Source organism: Abramis brama, assembly GCF_963993115.1.
Source record: "Abramis brama genome assembly, chromosome: 3".
NCBI lineage: Eukaryota > Metazoa > Chordata > Actinopteri > Cypriniformes > Leuciscidae > Abramis > Abramis brama.
This window is the reverse complement of record NC_139965.1, coordinates 34,247,518-34,268,108: the sequence shown is the minus strand read 5'-3', so window position 1 is coordinate 34,268,108 and position 20,591 is coordinate 34,247,518. Positions and strand designations below refer to the sequence as shown.

The 20,591-nt window shown below is 39.4% G+C and overlaps 1 protein-coding gene across 2 annotated transcripts in view; it reads left to right on the top strand.

Moving 5' to 3' along the window:
- cdh8 (cadherin 8) overlaps positions 1–20,591 on the top strand; it is a 91,378-nt gene that overhangs the window by 62,659 nt on the left and 8,128 nt on the right. The window contains exons 2-9 of one of the 2 annotated variants that reach the window (XM_084109455.1): positions 44–165; positions 4,038–4,157; positions 6,755–6,922; positions 7,552–7,739; positions 12,671–12,918; positions 17,624–17,760; positions 19,380–19,501; positions 20,089–20,200. In XM_084109455.1, coding sequence (XP_083965581.1) covers positions 75–165; positions 4,038–4,157; positions 6,755–6,922; positions 7,552–7,739; positions 12,671–12,918; positions 17,624–17,760; positions 19,380–19,501; positions 20,089–20,200 — 1,186 coding nt within the window. In that variant the 5' untranslated portion in view covers positions 44–74. The remainder of the gene's footprint in view (positions 1–43; positions 166–4,037; positions 4,158–6,754; positions 6,923–7,551; positions 7,740–12,670; positions 12,919–17,623; positions 17,761–19,379; positions 19,502–20,088; positions 20,201–20,591) is intronic. The other variant, XM_084109454.1, reaches the window with a different exon arrangement.

Sequence of the window (20,591 nt, the reverse complement as noted above, 5' to 3'; positions counted from 1 at the left end):
AATGCTGTGACATATTCAATGAAAATTCCTTAATTTATTACAGTGATGAACAGCATCTTGTTAACCATTCCAAGATGGCGGACGCATCGACATGTCTTGATCGCTCAAATGTGGAATCTATGTATACATATATGGTCGGGACATTAAACATCATCAGCCGAACAGGTAAACTAATTTACTCACTAGTCCGCTTTCACAGCCTCTTTGTGTTTATAATTGCGCTCTTGCAAACTATTCTAACTCAACCTTTCAGAGAAAATGTTTTTAAACAAAGACTGAAAGTTCTTGGAAGCTTACTGATGGTGCTGTGAAGTCATGTGACCGTGGTGTAGTTATTTTATAGCCTATGATTAGCTTTTGACTACTACGATTGTATTTACGTTAAAATATCATAAATGTTGTGTCCATTTGTGAATATTATCACGATGAACAAAACATAGAATCGTAAGCTTTTGTTCCCTTTCAGCTGTTCACGTTCGACGTAGTCTACGTCGATTGAATGGGATCACGCTTAGGGAGCCTGTCATCTTCGAGTACTATTGAAACGACCCAATGTAATAGCCGTGCATGATTCGCATCACACACTCCGCCCCCGCGGCGCAGCATAAATACGGAAGTGGATGCACGCACTAGTTGCTTTTTGCTTCGGAGCCGATCGTCTTTGATGTCTCTGAAGAGTACTGTTGTATACAACGAGCGAGTGTATCGGTGTTCTCCTAGAAAGACTCTCCCGGTGCTGGTGGTTTCTACAGTGCAGTGCAGCTGTGGTTTGAGCTTTGAGCTCTTAACTGCTGTTTTAACAGCAAGCAAATTTCTATTTGTGTGTGTGTTGACGGTTGGTTGAGGGTGGAAAAGTGAGTGCTTCACTGTTTCAGTTCGCTGAAATAAGTGTTGCCGCTGTCATTCCCTGTGTGTTCCGGCACTGGTGACGGGTCCCATTTTCTAAAAGAGCAACACGGGTGCGTTTGCGTCTTTTTCAAGATGCCATTCCATCCGTGCGTTTCTGTGTGTGGTAGGGCTCTGTCCCCCTCATGATGGACCATCTCAGTGTTGAGGTCGAGACTCGCCTTTGTTCGCGAGGGTGAAGTCTCCATCCCCAGGCCCCGCTCTAGTGTTTCTTCTGGCCTACCTTCCCAGGAGAGGCCTGGAGTGCTGTCTGGGCTGGGTGACCTGAGGATTACAGTGAGGGGTAATCCGCCGGGCAAAGCCCCGTGGATCCCTCACTCCTCTTTCGCACCGCAGCTGGTGGAGCTCCCTGATGAGCGTGCTGGTCCCTCTGTAGTGGACCGACCAGCTGTTTCATTCGGGGCCCCTCCAGAGGACAGGATGTCCATCGCAGCATCGGAGGGTGAGCTGGCCTCTGGAGATGATGACTCGGCTGCGCTGCCTCCCTCTGGGAGACCAGCGTTGCCCGAGCCGGATCCAGAGATGGCAGCTATGCTTAAAAAGGCCGCTGAGGCGGTAGGGCTCGAGTGGAACGAATCACCGTGTCCCGAAACGTCTCGGTTGGATGATTGGATTCTCAGAGCGGGTCGGTCTGGTTCTCAGCCCGCCGTTCCGGTACCTTTCTTTCCTGAAGTGCATGAGGAGTTGACAAATGCATGGACGGCACCTTTCTCTGCCAGAAATCGCCTGAGTAGCTCCTCCCCCATCACTACCCTCGATGCCGGAGCGGCGAAGGGTTACGAGGCGATCCCTCCAGTGGAGCGGTCTGTTGTGATGCAGCGACCGCTACCTCAGGGAAGGGGGATCCTCATCTCCCCTATAAGGCCTGTAAGTTTTTGTCTGTTCTGACGGGCAAGGCTTACAAAGCCTGTGGGCAAGCCGCTTCCTCACTGCATGCCATGGCGTTGCTTCAGGTCCACCAGGCCCAGGCACTCATGAACATGCACAAGGGTAGCCCAGACCGTGAGCTCATGGGTGAGCTCCGGACTGCAACCGACCTTGCCCTCCGGGGTACTAAGGTTGAAGTTAGCGCAATCAGTCTGGCGATGTCCACCCTTGTGGTACAAGAGCGCCATCTCTGGCTCAACCTGGCTGACATGAGAGAAGCGGACAAGGTTCGATTCCTGGACTCTCCCATTTCACAGGTTGGGTTATTCGGCGATGCGGTAGAGAACTTTGCCCAGCAGTCATCTGCTGCCCAGAAGTAGACAGAGGCCATCTGGCACCCCAGCGGCCTGCTGCTGCCTCCACCCGCCCGCCGACGGCAGATCCTCCGCTTGCTCGTCGCCGAGGGCACCCGCCTGCAGAGGTGCTGCCAAGCCAGGTGGCAAGCGACAGCGAAAGCGTTACTGAGCGGGCCACCCAGGGATGGAGGAATGCTCTTAGGAGATGGTCACTGATCCACTCCCTTCACCCGGTGGAGGGCCGGGTGAAGTTTTTTGTTTTATGTGTGTGTCTGTTCTGCCGCTGGATCCCAGAAAAGCGGAGCCAGTGGTACCCACATACTCAAAGAAAGAGCAATTTCTCTGTTCCTGGGCCCCAAGATGGTTAGTCTGGTGGTCTGTGACCCTGCAAAGCCTTGCACCCTTCAGCCCCCTCTTATTCGCCAGCCGGCAGCTGGGTGCGGTTTGAGGACCCGGTAATCCGCCCTTTCTCGCATCCCCTGCCACTTAACATCCGCATTGCACACTCAGATCCCGCTTTGGGCCGCCTTCGTGCCTCTCAAGCTGGTTCCCTGTCCTCCACCTCGCTACCCCACCACGGGTACGTCTGTGGTCCCCTGGCCCCTGGCCCGGTTTTGTGGAAGCCTAAAATGCTTCCCAACCAGTCCAGCTGGCCCCAAATTGTACCGTCAGACTCGGCTTGCGATTTATTTCGCTCAGCTTCCGCCCAGGCTCAGTGATATTCATCATACCTAGGTGTTGAGCAGAGATGCTCCTAAAAATTAGTGAGATTCATCACACCTAGGTGTTGAGCAGTGCTCCTGTCCTGTGTGTGCACGTCGCAGTCCTACTGGCAAAGGACGAGATGTAGCTGCTCCCTCTAGCCGATGGAAGTTAAAATCTTTTTTTTTCATATTGATTAATTTTTAAATGGCTTCTAATTTAGTAAGTATTAGGTGAAATGAATATAAAACTCATTTGCACCACGTGGTATTTACAATCTTTAAATTAAATAGTGTGATGTGATATATCCACCATCAGCCACTCTGCTCTCTAAGATATCTGCATCTGCCATCAAAAAATCCTTATTGGTCCACACCAATCATTTAATCACTAGTTAGTTGTTTTTTTTTTTCACATTTGCTTTTTTTTTTCTTTTTTTTTTTCTGTTTTCTCTCAAAGAGAAGTTGCAGTACACCATATTCCTCACTGGAGTAAATACATAAGGGCTTCACTTGTGTTGCTCCAGGGAGACGTGGAGATACACCTTTACTTAGGTCTGAATCAAGCCGTGCACATGGCAGTACTCACAGTGGACGTTTTTCCTGCTGCTTCCGACAGCTCCAGATACCTGTAGTTGTAGCACAGGCACGCTTGCTGGTCAGATGCTTACCAAGCTGTCAATGTGCTGTGGAACATGCTTTACAAACAATTACCACACCATCTGCACTGTCAGTGAGCTGTTTAGCATTAGCGTCTCAGTTTCTCTCGCACTCTCTTTTGTGTGCCTTTCTCTTTTGTGCTTCTTAGTTTTCCTCTTTCTTCTCAATTCATCCAAGCCATGGGTTAATGAAGAGGAGGTTAGGAGAGCAGCTTGGATTTTTTGTTTGTCTGACTTTCTTTCGTTTTGATCTTAAGGCTTGAAGCTGTGATGTTTTTTCATCGTGGAAGTCTCACAGCACGAGCTAGCGCTTTTGCACATCTGAACAACAAAACACACTTTTATGAGTTTATTCCAGAGAAGCTCTTATACCATGGCCGGAGGTATTATTGAAACATTGGTAGGGTGAGAATAAAATATTTGTTCTCAAAGAAAACAAGTTCAGAGCATGGACACAGCGGTGCGGTAAATGGAAACAATTGATTTATTTGTTCATTGCAAGTTATTTTTGTTTATTGAAGGTGGTTGTTTTCTCTTTTGCTTCACAGGTACATCAGTAATGAGAGTAACTGCAACGGATGCGGATGATCCGGTGTATGGAAACAGTGCCAAACTGGTATACAGCATTCTGGAAGGCCAACCTTATTTCTCCATCGACCAATCCACTGGTAAGTTAGCTACATTAAATCCAAAAAGTCGACCCACAATGACTAGATGGTCATGAATCATTAAAATTATTATTATGATTTCTATGCTTATGAATAGCTTGGAAATAGGTGTAAGATGAAGCAGAACCTGATTTCACCAAATACAACATGTTCCTGGATCAACATTCCAATCAACCAATCAGATTTGAGGGACCAGTTTACAGTTTATGCTTCCAACCAGAATTAGGTGCTTCTACATCAGTGTTTTCCACTTATCATTTCCCTCTGATTTTAGGGATAACTTATGGGTACGGTTAATATGTTAATATGTTGACCCAGGAACACGTCTAACTCGGCCAATTCAGGACGTGCGTAAGATGAAGGTCCCTCCGTTTACCAAGACGAGTTTTAGGTGATAGATCATTTATTATTATTATAATCATTGTTATTATGATCATCATTATGGGAGACAGGAAAGAAATATTAGAGAAAGACCAAATAAACAAGATCATTTTACCTGAAGGACATATGCAGATGCTGATTTTGTTCTGTAATAGCGCACAAAGCAATTTGCAGCTTCTGATTTAAATGACAGGGCTATCTTTGAATTCCATCTGCATTCTGCTTCCTTTTCAACCTTGACTTTGTTTTTTCCCTAATTGCATTTTCAGCTGACTTGTTAACAGTGTGTCTGTAAGCAACATGATTAAATAATGGTGAAATTACATTAATAAGCAATGAGATGGAAATGAACAGCTCGTAATTTGGAAAAACAACAGACAATAAACAAGTCTTTAAAAGACTTGTTTAAGTCTTTAAACAGACTTTAAATATATATATTTTTTTTTTTTTTTCTTATGAGAACACCTCTTTTGGTTCATAACCCCATGCATTTCAATCACTCACTGTAAGCTTTGTCTAAGAATGCAAATGGTCGAGAGAAGGTGCAAAAGCCCAAATTGAGGTGCCTTGTGCATGGTTTGTGTGATTACTGAACACATGCAGATGGCTTATTCAAGTGAGCCAGATGTTTTAATGAATGTTAATGAAAAATAAGAGGTAAAGGGAAAACAACCATCAGAAACCATTTGACACTTCCAACACCTCGTAGGAAATGAGACACACTTGATAAATAAGTAAACATTATGCACCAATTCATTACTTGGTTAATGGCTGGCAAAAAAAAAAAAAAAAAATGTAAATAAATGAAAGGAAAGTAAACCTTCAAATACATATGGAAATTAATGTTTGCGTTGCCTCACTTCTGTGATCATCAGGAATTCATTTGAATAGATAATGATAAATCAGGATGACAATTGAATGAGTATTGCAGTGTGCGTTTGTGTGTGTAAGAGCCTCAGATTCAGTGTTGCACCACACGTGGCGCACACACAGCACTCAGGGCGGTGTGCATTTCCATATTCCTATCGACAGTCAGAGCACTTCACTTCTAAAAATGCACATCCTTAGTTCACTGAAATTAATGTGGTCTGTTGGTCTCCATGATAGAACAAGAAACAAAGACATGTAAGTGCAGCATGAAAAGTCTAGAAGACAATGCATGCGCTCTGTGAATTATTCATGTGTAATGGAACTGGAGCTGGTCCTACTTATCCCATTTACCTTTCTTTCCATAAAATGTTTTTGTTTCCTTAGTTCTTTACTTATGTTATTTGCTATCTCTTTAATGTAGGTCCTTCTTATTATAGCATTTCTCTTTCTTTACACAAAATTAAATGTCTATAAAGGTTCTCAGTCATCCAGAAATTGCATAGCATTTTTTTTTTTTTTTTTTTTTTTTTACGATATTTTGTCACTTCCCCAAGTGACTTCATCAGAGTCATAGTGATTTCCCTGGATTTAAGCTCATAACACACCATAACATCATAAGACTCGCAAATTGCTGTGGGAATCTCCTCCACAATGGTAAAAATTGTGATCGCAGTGTGAATTGGGGTGAAACATCTGTAAAGATGAAAGGATAGTGTTAAATGTTAGAAATCTCAATATGCAACCAATGAAGCTTTGTGAATGAATGGCAAAACACCTACAATAAATGGGGAAAAAAATATGTCTAGAAGATTTCAGATTTATTAACATGATAAACTGAGACAACCTTTTATTTAATACAGAGGGCTTTCATTTTATGATACTGTGGGTTCTGTTGTTTGAGTAGATTACCTGTTATCGTATTGGGGATTTATTTTTTATTTTTTAGGCTGAGTCAATGATAGTGCATGCAATATTAAAGATTATAAGAGACAGACAGCATAATTCACATTCAGTCGGAATATAAATGACTCCAGGTGCTGGGACAAGTCCTCGGCAAACAAACAAGCTAATTTGCAATGCCAAATGAAAGCAGCACAGGCAATGCATGGCACACACTAAGCTGGTCGGGGTGTCAAGGACAGGGGAAGAGCTAACAGATTTGGCAGGCAGCACACCTCAGAATCTACAATGGCTTGTTCATCTAGATCCTGTTCAGTATAAAGATGTGGCATATTCTTTTTTTTTTTTTTATAGATATTTTCTTGATGCTTTTTGTAATAGTAGTGTTCTTTATAATATCAATTAATTATATATGTAAATTAATATATTTATTGTGATTGTTATAGCAATCATTAGGGTGGCTCTGGCAGGGATGGATCGTGAGATGAGGGAAGAGTATCTTGTTGTCATACAAGCAAAAGATATGGGAGGTCACATGGGTGGGTTGTCAGGAACCACCACTGTGACAGTCACTCTAACCGATATCAACGATAACCCACCAAAGTTCGCAAAGGGTAAGAAGGACTATCTTTTATAAACTATATCTACACTACCGTGCAAAATATTGCAGTCAGTAAGATTTTTTTTATTTATTTTTTTTACTATTTTTATTCAACAAGGATGCTTTAGATTTATCAAAACTGACAGTAAAGACTTTTAAATGTTACTGAAAATCGCTGTTCTTTGAACCTTCATTCATCAAAGAAAAAATAATAAGCAGCACAATTGTTTTCAACATTGATAGTATAAGAATATTTTTCTTGAGCACCAAAATCAGCACGATTAATGATTTCTGAAGAATGTGACTAGAATAAGGCTGATGCTGAGCAAATTGTGATTAATCGATTTGACGACACTAATTAAAATAGAAAAAAAAAATTTATATTGTAATATTTAAAAACATTACCATTTTTTCTATATTTTTTTATCAAAATAAATGCAGTCATGGTGAGTGCAAGAAACTTATTTCAACACGTTTCAAAACCTCACCGACCCCAAACTATTGAATGGTAGTATCTACTGCATACTATATACATATATAAAAGAAATGTTTTTGTCTAGCATTTTAGTTGTTTTATTGTTTCTCTGAGTGCTATTTGTCACCTGATAGACCAGATCTTCTTCTTGTACCTCATCTCTAAAGGCTCTTATGAGTTCAATATTCCTGAGGATCTTGGCATTGGGAAGCCTGGAGGAAGAGTAAAAGCGAATGACAGAGACATCGGGGAAAATGCTAAATCAACTTACAACATCATAGGTGGAGACGAGAGGGATGTCTTTGAGATTGTCCCTGATGCTCAGACTCAGGAGGGAATCCTCAGACTCAAGAAGGTAAGACCAGAGAACTGGGCTTAATGTGCCAAAGGGACTCTCTAACAGTTGTAAACTGTCTGTTACACAATTGTCACTGAGCTGCATATTGTGAAAAATATGAAAAGTGGCTCATTACTGATGACAAATGACTGCTAATATTGCAGAGACAGAACCTCTCAGTGTGTATCGCAGGAGTCGGAAACCTATTTGACATGGCGTGCCATTTTAAATGTAATTTTAAACACTGTGCCATACCCTCCAAAAAGAAAGAATTAATCATGCAAATTAATTAATTATGCAAATTACTGCCTCAGTGTTTAGTGTTTTACGTTTTGTAAGGTTTGCTACATTATTTTCACTGACTGGTGATGTGTTTGTTGTTCCCTATGAGTTATGTGTCATGTGGTGATAAGTTGAGTCTTTTTCTATAATTATATAGTTGTTAGTCACCGTCATTGTGGTTTATGTGTGGAAGGGGAAGTATTGTGTATGTCTGGTTGGTAAAAGCAGTAACTTCTTATTTATAGCAAGTATTGTTCTGAAACCAAAACGCAACACATTCAACAGAACAAACTGTGGCCTATCATCCAATCAAATAGTAAAGAAATAGTGTTTAACTTCCCATTCATCTCAAATCTGAATAATACAGGATGAAGACTGCAAGAGTTAGAGTGGCATGCATGTGCGAGGGACTTAAATATTTCCAAAATGCACACCTAAAATATATGTAATAAATTCCTAAAGCGTTCAACCCCTGCTGATTTGTATAATCTCTTTTCCTGCAATAACTAGATTTTCTTAGAGATACTTTTAGTTTTACACAGCTGAAAATCCACACTTAAAGTCCCTGTACACCTAAAATTGGTGGTAAAACTGCAGTCCAGGTGTTCTGAGGTTTGAGAACTACTGTAACTCTGAACCCCTCGACTTTCTATGCTCAATTCTCAGCCCTTGTGTAGCAGTGTATATTTGCATATGGAATGGCCATTGTATGCAAATGAAGAACCCTTCACAGTGGATAAGAGGACAATGAAGTCATTTTATCTTACAGGAACATCTACAGTGCAACTGTGTAGCAACAATGCAGCACAAACAATGTGACAAAATATGGGAAAATGTACACAATAAGTGTGTCACTACATATTTGAAGCTGTGCATATTATGCATTTGTAAACAACATGATGCATGTCATGTGGGATTAGTCTGGGGGACTTGGGCATGATTGAGTTAAACGAAATGTGTGCTTTAAATAATCTGCATTATTGAACAGCTTGATACACCATCCTCAACTAGTTCTCCATAATCAATTTGTGCGCAATCAGATTGTCTTTTATTTTGCACAGCACACTGAGAAGCAATATTTAAAGCCAATATTTAATAGGTATCACTTGTGACGTAGTTGCATGTTACATGTACGTATTATCGTAATAATAGTAAATTATGCATTACTTACTAACCCTAAACCTTATCCCTATCCCTATACTAAGTGCATGTTTTTAATAAATATTTCTCAGTAAGTATTTGTTACAATGTAATTACATTGTAGCAATGTCACCTTAAAATAAAGTGTAATAATAATAATGAAATTATATATACATAGTAATGGCCTATTTAATATTAGAATCATGAAACAAAAGAAAGACAAAGTGAGGAATAAAAAAGTCATTTGGTTTGTCCCAAGTCTCTCACAGCTGAATGTGTAATGGCATGCCTGTTTTTCCTCGTCTTCTCATCCCATAGCACTTGGCCTGGAATCTGTTGTCTGCATTACTAATAGCATGATGGATGGCATTGCATGAGAAAAACAGGCAATCAACAGCCCACTGCCTGCTAACCTCTATACCTCCAGACGGTGCTGGAGTTCAGGAGAGCAGAACAAGCTTGTAAAGCACACAACCCTTATTTTTCCTCACTTTTTTTGCACCTGCCACTGTGCGCAGACACACGTTTTCCCCAGGTGCTGGGGTTGAGCCAGTGTGCGCCAAACATCCTCTGCAGCGGGTCGGTCGATGCAGCCCTCGCCAACAATTAAAATTTGGTTTTACTTCTGCTAAATATTGAATGGGCATGAGCCTTTGTAGCAAGGTTAAACATATTGATTTGAGTGAGATGCCACAGGCTCAGACAATCAAGATACTGCTTTGTTGTAAAGGGATGCACGCTTTCATCTCCTCTCTGCCCCCCTAGGCTTTTGTGGTGCTGGTGATGGTGGTGGAGAGGGATGCTGTATTTCTCCCGCTGCTCATCTTTGATGCTTCTAAATGCCCCTGTAAACACACACTCTTAAACCATGCTGGGATTTTTTTTTTTGAGTCAGCTAGGTGCTCTAAAATAGGCATGTACGTGGTAAAAATCAATTGCAACAAGGTGGATCAGTATGTGTTCAATGGACACATGAAAGCCTGAATTGCATCATCTGCAAACGATGGCGGTCAAGTTACAGCCATAGTCATATTCAGACCTTTCTGAACAATGAGTACCAAAATGGAGACCCAGAGGAATGCAAAACTGCCAATTTCACTGTAGAGAATCAAATGGCATGCATGACTATCAAAAGAATGAGGTGTTGGCATGATATTTTTAGATGGAACAGATTTGCAGTGTCTGAGATGAGAGGAGCTTGTTTCAGTCTTGCCAATATGCAAAGCTGCGCTTGAATCACGTCCTCAAAAACCTCAACTACAATTAAATGGTAACATTTCTAGCATGTTGTCTTTCTTTCTTTCTGTTGCTGCTTTATTTACCCTCTTTTTTTTACATTTAAGACATAAAACTCTATGAACTGTCACCAAGATTCAATAGTCTTGAACAGCACTGACCTTTTCCAAAAGCAAGCAAGGTGCAAGCCTGCAGCTTGTTCTGAATTTTACATCGTAGGGAAACCTCTGGTTGTAAAGTCTCGGAAAGTGCTCTGTTATTCTCAGCCCTAAACCATTTCCTCATTTTACAGAGTTCCAGATGCTACACAGAAATGTTGTTCTAGGTTATTTATTTACTCATCAGCACTGAAACCTTTGTTTTATTTAGATGCTTTTAACCTTTTGTTAGATAGAAATAGTAATGAAAAAGACAGGAAAGTATTGGGAAGAGAGAGGATAAATAGGAAGAGGTCAAGGTGTCTTGAAATGCTTATCCCTCAAAACTTTTAACTTTGAAGGAGCTATAGAGTAGATAATTGAGTAACGGTGCAACGGAAGTTGACAGAAAAAAAAGTCTTTACCCAAAAAGTACTTTGTCACAGCACATCTGAAGTTTGCCAGAAAGCCTTGTGGCAGATATGAAGTGAATTAAACATTTGTGTGATTTCTAAAGACTGGTTGGACTCATAGTGTAATGTTGGGGCCAAAGAATGCAGAAGATGAGGCAGATCTAAGTGCAGGAGTTTAATGAAAATACAAACATAAAAACCAGGAAACACAGGGAGCATAGAGAACACGTGCATGTGGGGAACACCAAACATCGACTGACCAAGCACAAGAGAAACACAAGGGCTATATATACACAGGGGGGTATACAGTTATAATGTTGTACATTAATTACAAAAGATTTATATATATTTTTTTTTTAATTGTTGTTCTGAACATTCTATTGATTATAGAAACCTGGACAAAAAAAAACCCAAAAAAACATTTAATCAAGGTCCACTAAAATGTTAAGCAGCACAACTCTTCTCAATATTGATTATAATAAGAAATATTTCTTGAGCAGCAAATCAGCATATTAGAATGATTTCTGAAGAATCATGTGACACTAAGACTGGACTAATGACTGCTGAAAATTCTGCTTTCCCTGTAATAATATTTCATAGTATTACTGTTTTTACTGTAATGGCCTCTTGTGTTTTCCACTCCATCCTGGCTTGATGGTAGTAGCATGGGAAGGGTGAAAATAAAATCCTCCCGAAAGCTTTTGTGGACTGCAGCAGACATGGGCTGTTCTCTTCCGCATGCCCTGCTGTCAGCCGCACTGGCTTCAAAGCGTGCTGATAGAGGAAATCCAGCTGCTCTCCTCTCCCAGCTGGGGCTGCTCTCGGCCCGGCTCCAGTGTCCGCCTGACCTCCCCTGTGGGACAGAGGCTTTTTTTGACAACATAAGCAAATTCTTCATTCTACCACTTCTCTTAATTCATAGAGCCTGTTTCTTTTTTATGTGTACTCCAGCGGTCAGGTCTAGTTTATTTTGTTGTCAATAAAAGAGCAAAGGGAGGACTTCGAGCCCTTTATTCAAGTTAAATTGAGATAGAGAGAGATGTGATTCAGAATACAGTGGTATCAGTACGGCACAGTCATGGAGAGAGTAAAAACATTTTTACTTAATGAAAAAAATGGCCATAAAATGGTCTGCTGTGTCAGGTTATCTTCGTGGTAGCTTGTACTTACAAAGGTGGGGTGAACACTGGGTCTTTCCTTGTACACTGAAATCACAAATATTTATCCTGGAGTAAGAATAATTCCCAAATTGTATTTTATCTGCTACTTCAATAACGTCTCACCATTGGATAATTGCCTCAGAGAATACATTAACAATGTTAACGTCATGGTATTGTGGGCAAGGATTAATTTTGTTTTCAAACAACACAAACATACAAATTGTATTTTTTTATGATTTCTTAACAATTTGCAATGCAGTCCTTGTGCTTCCATTAGATTAACCTTATTTGCAGCCTCATTTAAATCCCAAACACATGCTGTCTCCGCCACAAATTAATAACACATCCCACGCTCCAGGTGAAAGTGTGGTTATTGCTACTAAATATTATTTTTTTGTTCACCCTGCAATTGGGCTCACAGCAGCTTAAATCTTAGCCACTGCAAGGTGGGAGGAAGTCGGTGCAATTACAGCCAGACCTGCAAGCCCAGCAAACTGAGTCCGCTAAAAACAGGAAACCGTTTGTCTTTGTTTTTTTGTGCCCATTAATAATAAACATCTCTCTTTCTCTCTGTTTTCCAGCCTCTGGACTTTGAGTCAAAACATTTCTACAACCTAACAGTGGTGGCGACCAACATACGTGCTGATTCGATTACGGGTGGGCCCTACATGGACCAGGCCACGATCAAAATCATTATTGAGGACGCAGATGAACCCCCTGTCTTCACAAAGTCAAATTATCTCTTCGACGTGCATGAAAACGCTGCAATCAACACGGTCATAGGAGCGGTAGTGGCCATAGACCAGGACGCCCCACACAGTGAAGTCAGGTAAAGGCTATCATTTCTAGCCCATATGACCTTGATGAAAGAGTTATGGTGCTCTGTTGTCCTCCTTGGCAAATTGGGGCCAAAACTTCATTAAACCATGAGAAGATCAAGCTCAAGCTTCTACATCAATCTAATATCCAAGTACTCCTTCACCGCTGCATCCTACCAGCCATTAAATGCTGCTGATGAAATTGCCTGTAGAAGTGCATTTGCATTCAGACTAAATGGAGCTCTTACCTCCACAAAATTTGTTATACTGTGAAAGAAAGAGAAGGGGGAAGAGAGATAGGACAGTGACACAATAGGATTCCTCCCCTTCCTCCAACTGATGTATTTTAGTTCTGTGACTTCCTTCTTGAAAAATTGCAAGGGCACCTTCAGTATAGGTTATACAGCCAATTTCTCTCAGTCCGACCTAGCATTCCATTAATTCTCCAGTGACTTGCGATGTTTCCGGGACAACACGCAACAGGTTGTGTAATTACACAGGAAACTGGGAGCAGGGGAGAAATCAGAGATTGTGTTTCAATGCTCCAATGGCGTTTATACCAAGTGAACTTTCTCATCCGTGTGATATATTTATTCTTGGGTTTAACAATATATTAAAATCAAATAAAAATTTTGAAATGTGAATATTACATTACAAAGGCTGTGATTAAAGTAACACTTTATTTTGGTGGTCCACTTTAGACAAACTATATAAGTAACTTTGCAACATATCAACTAACTGTCATTAGAGAGACTGTAGTAGACTGTTAAGCTATTGTTAGGTGTTAAGGTTCAGGTTAGTAGAAGCTGAAGTTGTAGTAACATGTAGTTGCAAACTTGCTTAAAGTCAGTATGTGTGTCTGGAGAGCATCAAAATAAAGCGTTAGAAGATATTAAGCAGACAGTCTACTAGTACTCTAATGAGAGTTAATTGACATGGTTAATATGGTTAATAGAATGTGTAAAGTGGACCATCAAAAATAATTGTTACCAAAATAATTTAAATAAATACGCGTGCAACCTGTTTCAAAGTTAAGAGTGTTTGTTCACACTGTTCCTTTACACTCAAGCAACTCATGCAATTGACAGTAAATGCTGATCCACACAAATCCATCCATTTTATAGTATTATTGAATGGGTAAAAATAAACTGAGAACATAGGTACTTCTCTACAAAATCATCCTAAACTTCTCTACAAAATCATTCTAAAATCATCCTAATTTATTTATTTTTCCAAATAGAGCTATTCAAGTATTTATTTAATTTATTTTTTTATTGCAATAAACAAAATTCGCAATGGCTGGGGGTTTTTTTCAGTATTGTACAGCCCTAATTTATTAATGCGAAGAAATCCAGTGTCCATGTCCTCCTCAAGTGTATGTCTCTCTGTTGAACAAGAAATGTTTATTTTATATTGCTATGTACTTTGCATTACATAGTTATTTTCTTTGACTGTCTGGCTTCAAAATATGAGATATAATCATTTCCGTGTAATTTAAACATTACAGCACTGACATCTGTGCATAGTGATAGGAGTTTAAGACTGCATTATTTGGAAGAAAATCTGTTGCATTTGCTGTTCCCAAGGTTGGATGCTTTGTTTTTTTTGTTTTTATTCGCCTTTCTGGGTTGGAATTAATTTTCCTTGCTGTCATTCGCATTTGTGCACCCATTGGTCTGACATTCAGGCTTTTCATATTGATGCATTTGTGTTATTTGGAAGATGAATTACTTCTATCCTGAGGCCATCGAGTAGATTGTGTTAAGCTATACATGACAAGGTCCACTTAAGCATTAAAAGATCTTTTCTAATGTGATCAAATGATTTTTGTTGTTGACTTTTTTCCTGAATTTTGAACCATAAAGTGGTAAAGCTGCGTGTCTTACCTTGTGGACCAGAAGGGTTAAACTAATTTTAAAAGGTAAAAGCCTCTTAGTAAATAGAAATCCAGATGAAAAATGATGACTGACTTTATCTACCAAATAGCCCATGGCAATTTTCATAAAAACTAAACCTCACCTCAAATGACAGAATTTCTGCTTGAATACAGCTAATTGTGCACATCGGTGTGGATGTCACATCAATAGAAGCAATCAAGGTGAACCGAACAAGAATAAAAAAAAACAAACAAAAAAAAAAACTGTAATTGTAGCTTTTAAAGGGCTCTGGTAAATTTAAAATGTCCGTTTTAATCGCAGCTTGGCATGGAAACAGTCATTTAAAAAAACATTGCTCCTCGTCAGTCTGACCTCTCAGACCACCACTACCTTCCTCATCTCTCTCTCTCTCTCTCTCTCTCTCTCTCTCTCTCTCTCTCTCTCTCTCTCTCTCTCTCTCTCTCTCTCTCTCTCTCTCTCTCTCTCTCTCTCTCTCTCTCCTCTCTCTCTCTCTCTCTCTCTCTCTCTCTCTCTCTCTCTCTCTCTCTCTCTCTCTCTCTCTCTCTCTCTCTCTCTCTCTCTCTCTCTCTCTCTCTCTCTCTCTCTCTCTCTCTCTCTCTCTCTCTCTCTCTCTCTCTCTCTCTCTCTCTCTCTCTCTCTCTCTCTCTCTCTCTCTCTCTCTGTTTATAACCTTTCTAAAATGTATCTTGCTATTGTGAAACTGGCATGCATCAAATGTTGCAAGCTGTGTCCAAGTTCAAATTAGCCTTGTTAGAAATATTGTCTATCTGTCAAAAGAAGTGTGGTTGTAATCAGTGGGGATATTATAACCTTCTCTGACAGAAGTCCCTCTGGCTCCAGATCTTCTTGTGGCACCTGATATCTAGCATATGCTAACACATGGTGTGACTGCTCTGATGGTGATTGTGTTATATTGATGTACGCTTTACTTATATAGAGGAAGCAGAGTCATTTGATTTGGTTACTGCCCATTTACAGAGTGCAGCCTACTGAAAAACATTACAGTAGAATAAATTATGCTTCTGTCAAAGTCCCCATAATTACTCTTTTACTCAATATATAACTTGAAAGCCCTAGAGAATGTTCTATTATGCTTCTTTTTTTCTTTTCTTTTTTGTAAAAAGGAATAGATTTTTAGTTTTTAATATAAAAGTTTATTATTTTTTTCTTACATCACAATGGAGAGTGTTTTTTCTTTCTCTCTTTTGCCATTTTCATTTGCGTAATGTCATAAAATGGTCACACTTCAGGTTACAGTATAATTACATTAGCAAGTAGAGCTCAAGTAGATCAATACTAATCAACAACATGCACTTTATATGTTATAATTTTGTGGCATGACTTGTAATTAAATGCTGTTTTTGCTACCATAATTAATTAAATTAACATGTAATATATGGTTTGGCTCTTAGGTTGATAAAAGAAGGTGGTATTGTTTGATTTATGTTGTTCATCGTGTGTGTAAAGCATATCCTGTAAAATAAAAATGTAATGTACTTAATGTAGTAATAATGTCTTAAATTATTTTACTCAACACACATTTTTTTTTTATGAATAAATTCTAATTTATATAAATTAAGTGAAGAAATTAATTTCTTAAAGTAAAAACAACACTTTTTTTTACATGTGAGGAGATGTCTCGCATTGAAACAAAATAATGAGATACAAACATTCCACATGCAAAATATCAAAATCCGAGCTACATACTTACGATAACCCTGAAGAGATGTTTCTTGTTTTTTCTTTACGCCCCCCTAAAAAAATCCAAGAATAATTAATTACAGATTTGATTGTTTATTTTTTTTTTTTCTCCCACTCCATCCCCCACAGTAACTTTGTCAGTTTGATTGACACATAGCAGAACATTTCAGGGTCTGTCTCTCAGTGGTACGTGGAGCTGTCAGAGCCTGACTGAAATCCACTCAGCCTCCTGGAGACTGATCCCAGGTGGGAATCCTGTCTAGCTGCCTGCACAGCAGTAGAGCACTCCTCCTGGACTTCCACCCTCAGTCTCTGGATGTTTCCCACGGCTGAACATTTTCCTCACGTTCACTATCCAGACCAATGAATTATTTCTATTTATTTATTTTACAACCCATTCTTCATCCATAGGGCTTTCTTGACAGTTACACCTCACACAGATTGTTTTCGAGACAATGCCCAAATAGACATCACCTTGATGATTCAAAGATTAGTCAATTGTAGGTGCATATGCTTGAAAATAATGAAATCTCAGATTTGTTTTTCTTTTTTTGTAAGCATGACAAAAAGGCATATCTTCAGGAAATAATAATTTCATTTGTGATAATCATGACATTTAAAACCATGATGCTAAAAAAAATTATTTTAATGTCATATTTTGTGTGCATTTTTATTGTTGGTAACACTTTATTTTGATGGTCCCTTTTGAACGTGCTGTTGATTATAAGTAACTTTGCAACTATATGTCAACTAACTTTCATTAGAGTATAAGTAGACTGTCTGCTTAATATCTGCAAACACTTTATTGTGATGCTCCTCCAACAGACACTATACTGACTATAAGTAATTTTGCAACTACATGTCAACTTAATCTAACCCTAACCCTACCAGTCTATTAATACTTAACTAACACTCTAATGAGAGTTAGTAGACATGTAGGTGCAGCGTTACTTATAGTCAACAGAACGTGTTAAAGGGACCATCAAAATAAAGTGAAACCTTATTGTTTTTATTTTGCCACTGAATTCTATGAAATGCTTTTACCAAAATATTTGGGTCATTTTACCTCATATACTAAGGGATGTTGTTTTGTTCTCTCTCTGTTTTCCTTCTACAGGTATTGTATTGATAGACACACAGATTTAGAGAGGCAGTTTAACATTAATGTTGAGGACGGGAAGATCACATTAGCTAAACCTCTGGATAGAGAGACGGATATGTGGCACAATATCACTGTGACAGCCACTGAAGTTCGTAAGTTCAATTTCCCTTTCTTTCCCTTATTGATTGAAACAATAAGTGTTTTGTGTTTCAGAATGCTTGTATAACAATTTCAAATAGATCATTACAGTAATGTGCAAAGAGATCTTTAAAATCTGTGTAGAGGCACTTCAGACCAATACAATTTTCACATCACAATTAACACCTTTTTCTTTTTTTATTATGTCATAAGATTTACAATAGAGAAACACACGCTTGTATATATTCATCAACATCTCAAAAGGCACTAAGATAAAAAGACCAAAACCTGGATGCTAACTTTAAATGAACCATAAGAGCCAATGCAAAGTAAAGCTTGTCCTAACACCTCAGGTATTAATTTACCATCGACAGATTTTAAGGTATAAAAGTTTCCTCTCAAAAACTGAAGACACTGAAATTTTACTGAATTAAACAGCACAGCAGTCAATTCATGGACATCTAATGAGTAATTTCTACTCATGCCAGAGCTGTTTGCTGTACATAACAGATAAAAGAACATCTGTTGACTGGATAAAGAACTTATTAAACACAAGCTGTGGACCAGAAATAAACACTGCACAAGCCATCCATAAACCTCGAGATTCATTTTGATTGGCATGTACAGCTACATTATTCGGATATTGGAGCCAAAAATTTTCCCCTGGAGGAGGAAAAAAAAATACTGATGTTGTCATATACAATTAACTTAAAATGTCTAAGAGCTCAAAGAGTAGAATAAATGTAATTATTTAAGGGCTGTTTGAAAAATGTTTGTCTTTTTCAGTGTTTTAACACGATGACCAACAAATCTGGATTATTTTTTGGCTGATGCCTTTGCATGGTGAAACATAATTTGAACAGAAATATCCACACAGCATGGCTATGAATATGAGTCTGTGCTATTGCATTATGTTGAAACGTCTGTTCTAGGCGCAAATATTTGTTTCTTAAAGGGCGATCAATGAGGGAAATTAATTGACAGGTCAAATGCATTTCAAATGCTGTGTGCTGTTCTAAGTGTCACACATTACAGCAGTATGCCCTGAATTGCCGTGCACTAAAGCCAAACGAATAGATAATTGCTTTAAAAGTCAGTGGTTGCAACCCTAATTAAATACAATAATTTACATGGGTCCTCAAAAGGGACTGTAAATTACTGCCAATGGATAATTCCAATGAAAAGTTAATTTAATTAAATTGCCCTGTATTGTCTTCTAGACTTCATCTGCCACCGTTTTATTAATATTCATTTTTTTAACCTTCATTTATAAAACATGCACCTGTACAGGGGATTTCAAAAGCACTTTGAATGTGTTGTTTTTTTCTCCACCGTAATCCTGTTTTGCATACTTGATGATGTCTAAAGCTCAAACGGATGATGCGTCTCATCTGTCTCTCCATCAACCCGGAGGATGGGGGGTTGGGGGGAGGATGGGGGAGAGATAGGGGAGAGATGGGGGGGGGGAGAGAGAGAGGAAGAGAGAGAAAGAAATTGGTGTGAGGCAGAAAAAGAATGATAATACAGTAACTGGGTCATTTTATTTACCTGGGATTTGAAATAGCTCCCTTCTATACTTGGCCACTGTACTTCTATTTTCATTGCTTTAATAGCTTGTCTCTTTTTGTATTAGAAAACAACAGGCAGATTTCCAGAGCCATCGTGGCAATCAAAGTGCTGGACATAAATGACAACGCCCCTGAGTTCGCCACCGAGTACGAAGCCTTTCTCTGTGAGAATGGCAAACCTGGACAGGTAAGAGGGCATCAATCTGGCCCGCCAGCAGCATCTCCCTCTCAAAGCTCCTCCGTAACGGTCAGCTACGGTAAATTAAAGCCTATTGATTTAAGAGAGAGAAGTAAGCGACACCTGGGTGGCCCTTTTTTAGCTACTCTCTCCCTCTGCAGAAAACGAAAACAATCAGATCCATTCAGGCCCAGTCTGAGCCTGCATCGCTCTAGCCGACATGCAGTGTCTGTGACTAACAGTGTTAGTATGTACTTCCTCATCCTCCGCCCTCTAACACACTCACCGTGAGAACGTTCTCCATCCATGTGCGGAAAAGAATGACCGGAATGATGACGGCGGGGTCCTGCTTTTCAGGGAGCTGTTAATCATGAAGAAAAATAACTTGTCTTGAACGGGGTGGCAGATATATAGATGGACTTGGCACAGAAAAGTGGGCTGCCAAAGCCGCGCCCCTAAGCTTAGGGTCTCTACTTTTATGAGTGAATGAGACAGATTTTTCATCCTGTGTTGTCTGCTGTCAATGTCTGGCCCCATATGATGTCAAAAGTGGAGTAATGGATGGCCGGTCCCTCTCTGTGTGTCTGTGTCCACAGGTGATTCAGACCATCAGCGCTGTGGACAAAGACAATCCTTCCCAGGGACACACTTTCCACTACCGCCTGGAGGTGCTTAACAATCCCAATTTCACCATCAAAAACAATTTAGGTAAGACAATATATGACTATAATTGATGAAGTGTGCAACATCGACATTGAACTAACTCAAACTAATGGTGTCTTCTGTACACTGTAAAATCTAATGAGTTAGACTTTTTAAAAAAAGCATGCAAACCGATTGCCTTAAAAAAAAAAAATGAAGTAAAGTGAAATAGGAATAGTATGTTGTACTGACAAATGCTTGGTTAGTATAGTTCACTTACATGAGAGTTCTAGTAACAAAAAATAATAATAAATCAAATTTAATTGTTACCATTGTTGTGTTTTGCATGCTGAATGTTGAAGTCTGTGTGTGACTCAACATTGGTCATTTGCATGATATTGTCACAAATATAGAGGTATTGTATCAACCCAATTAAAGGTTTCGCAATGTGTTTATC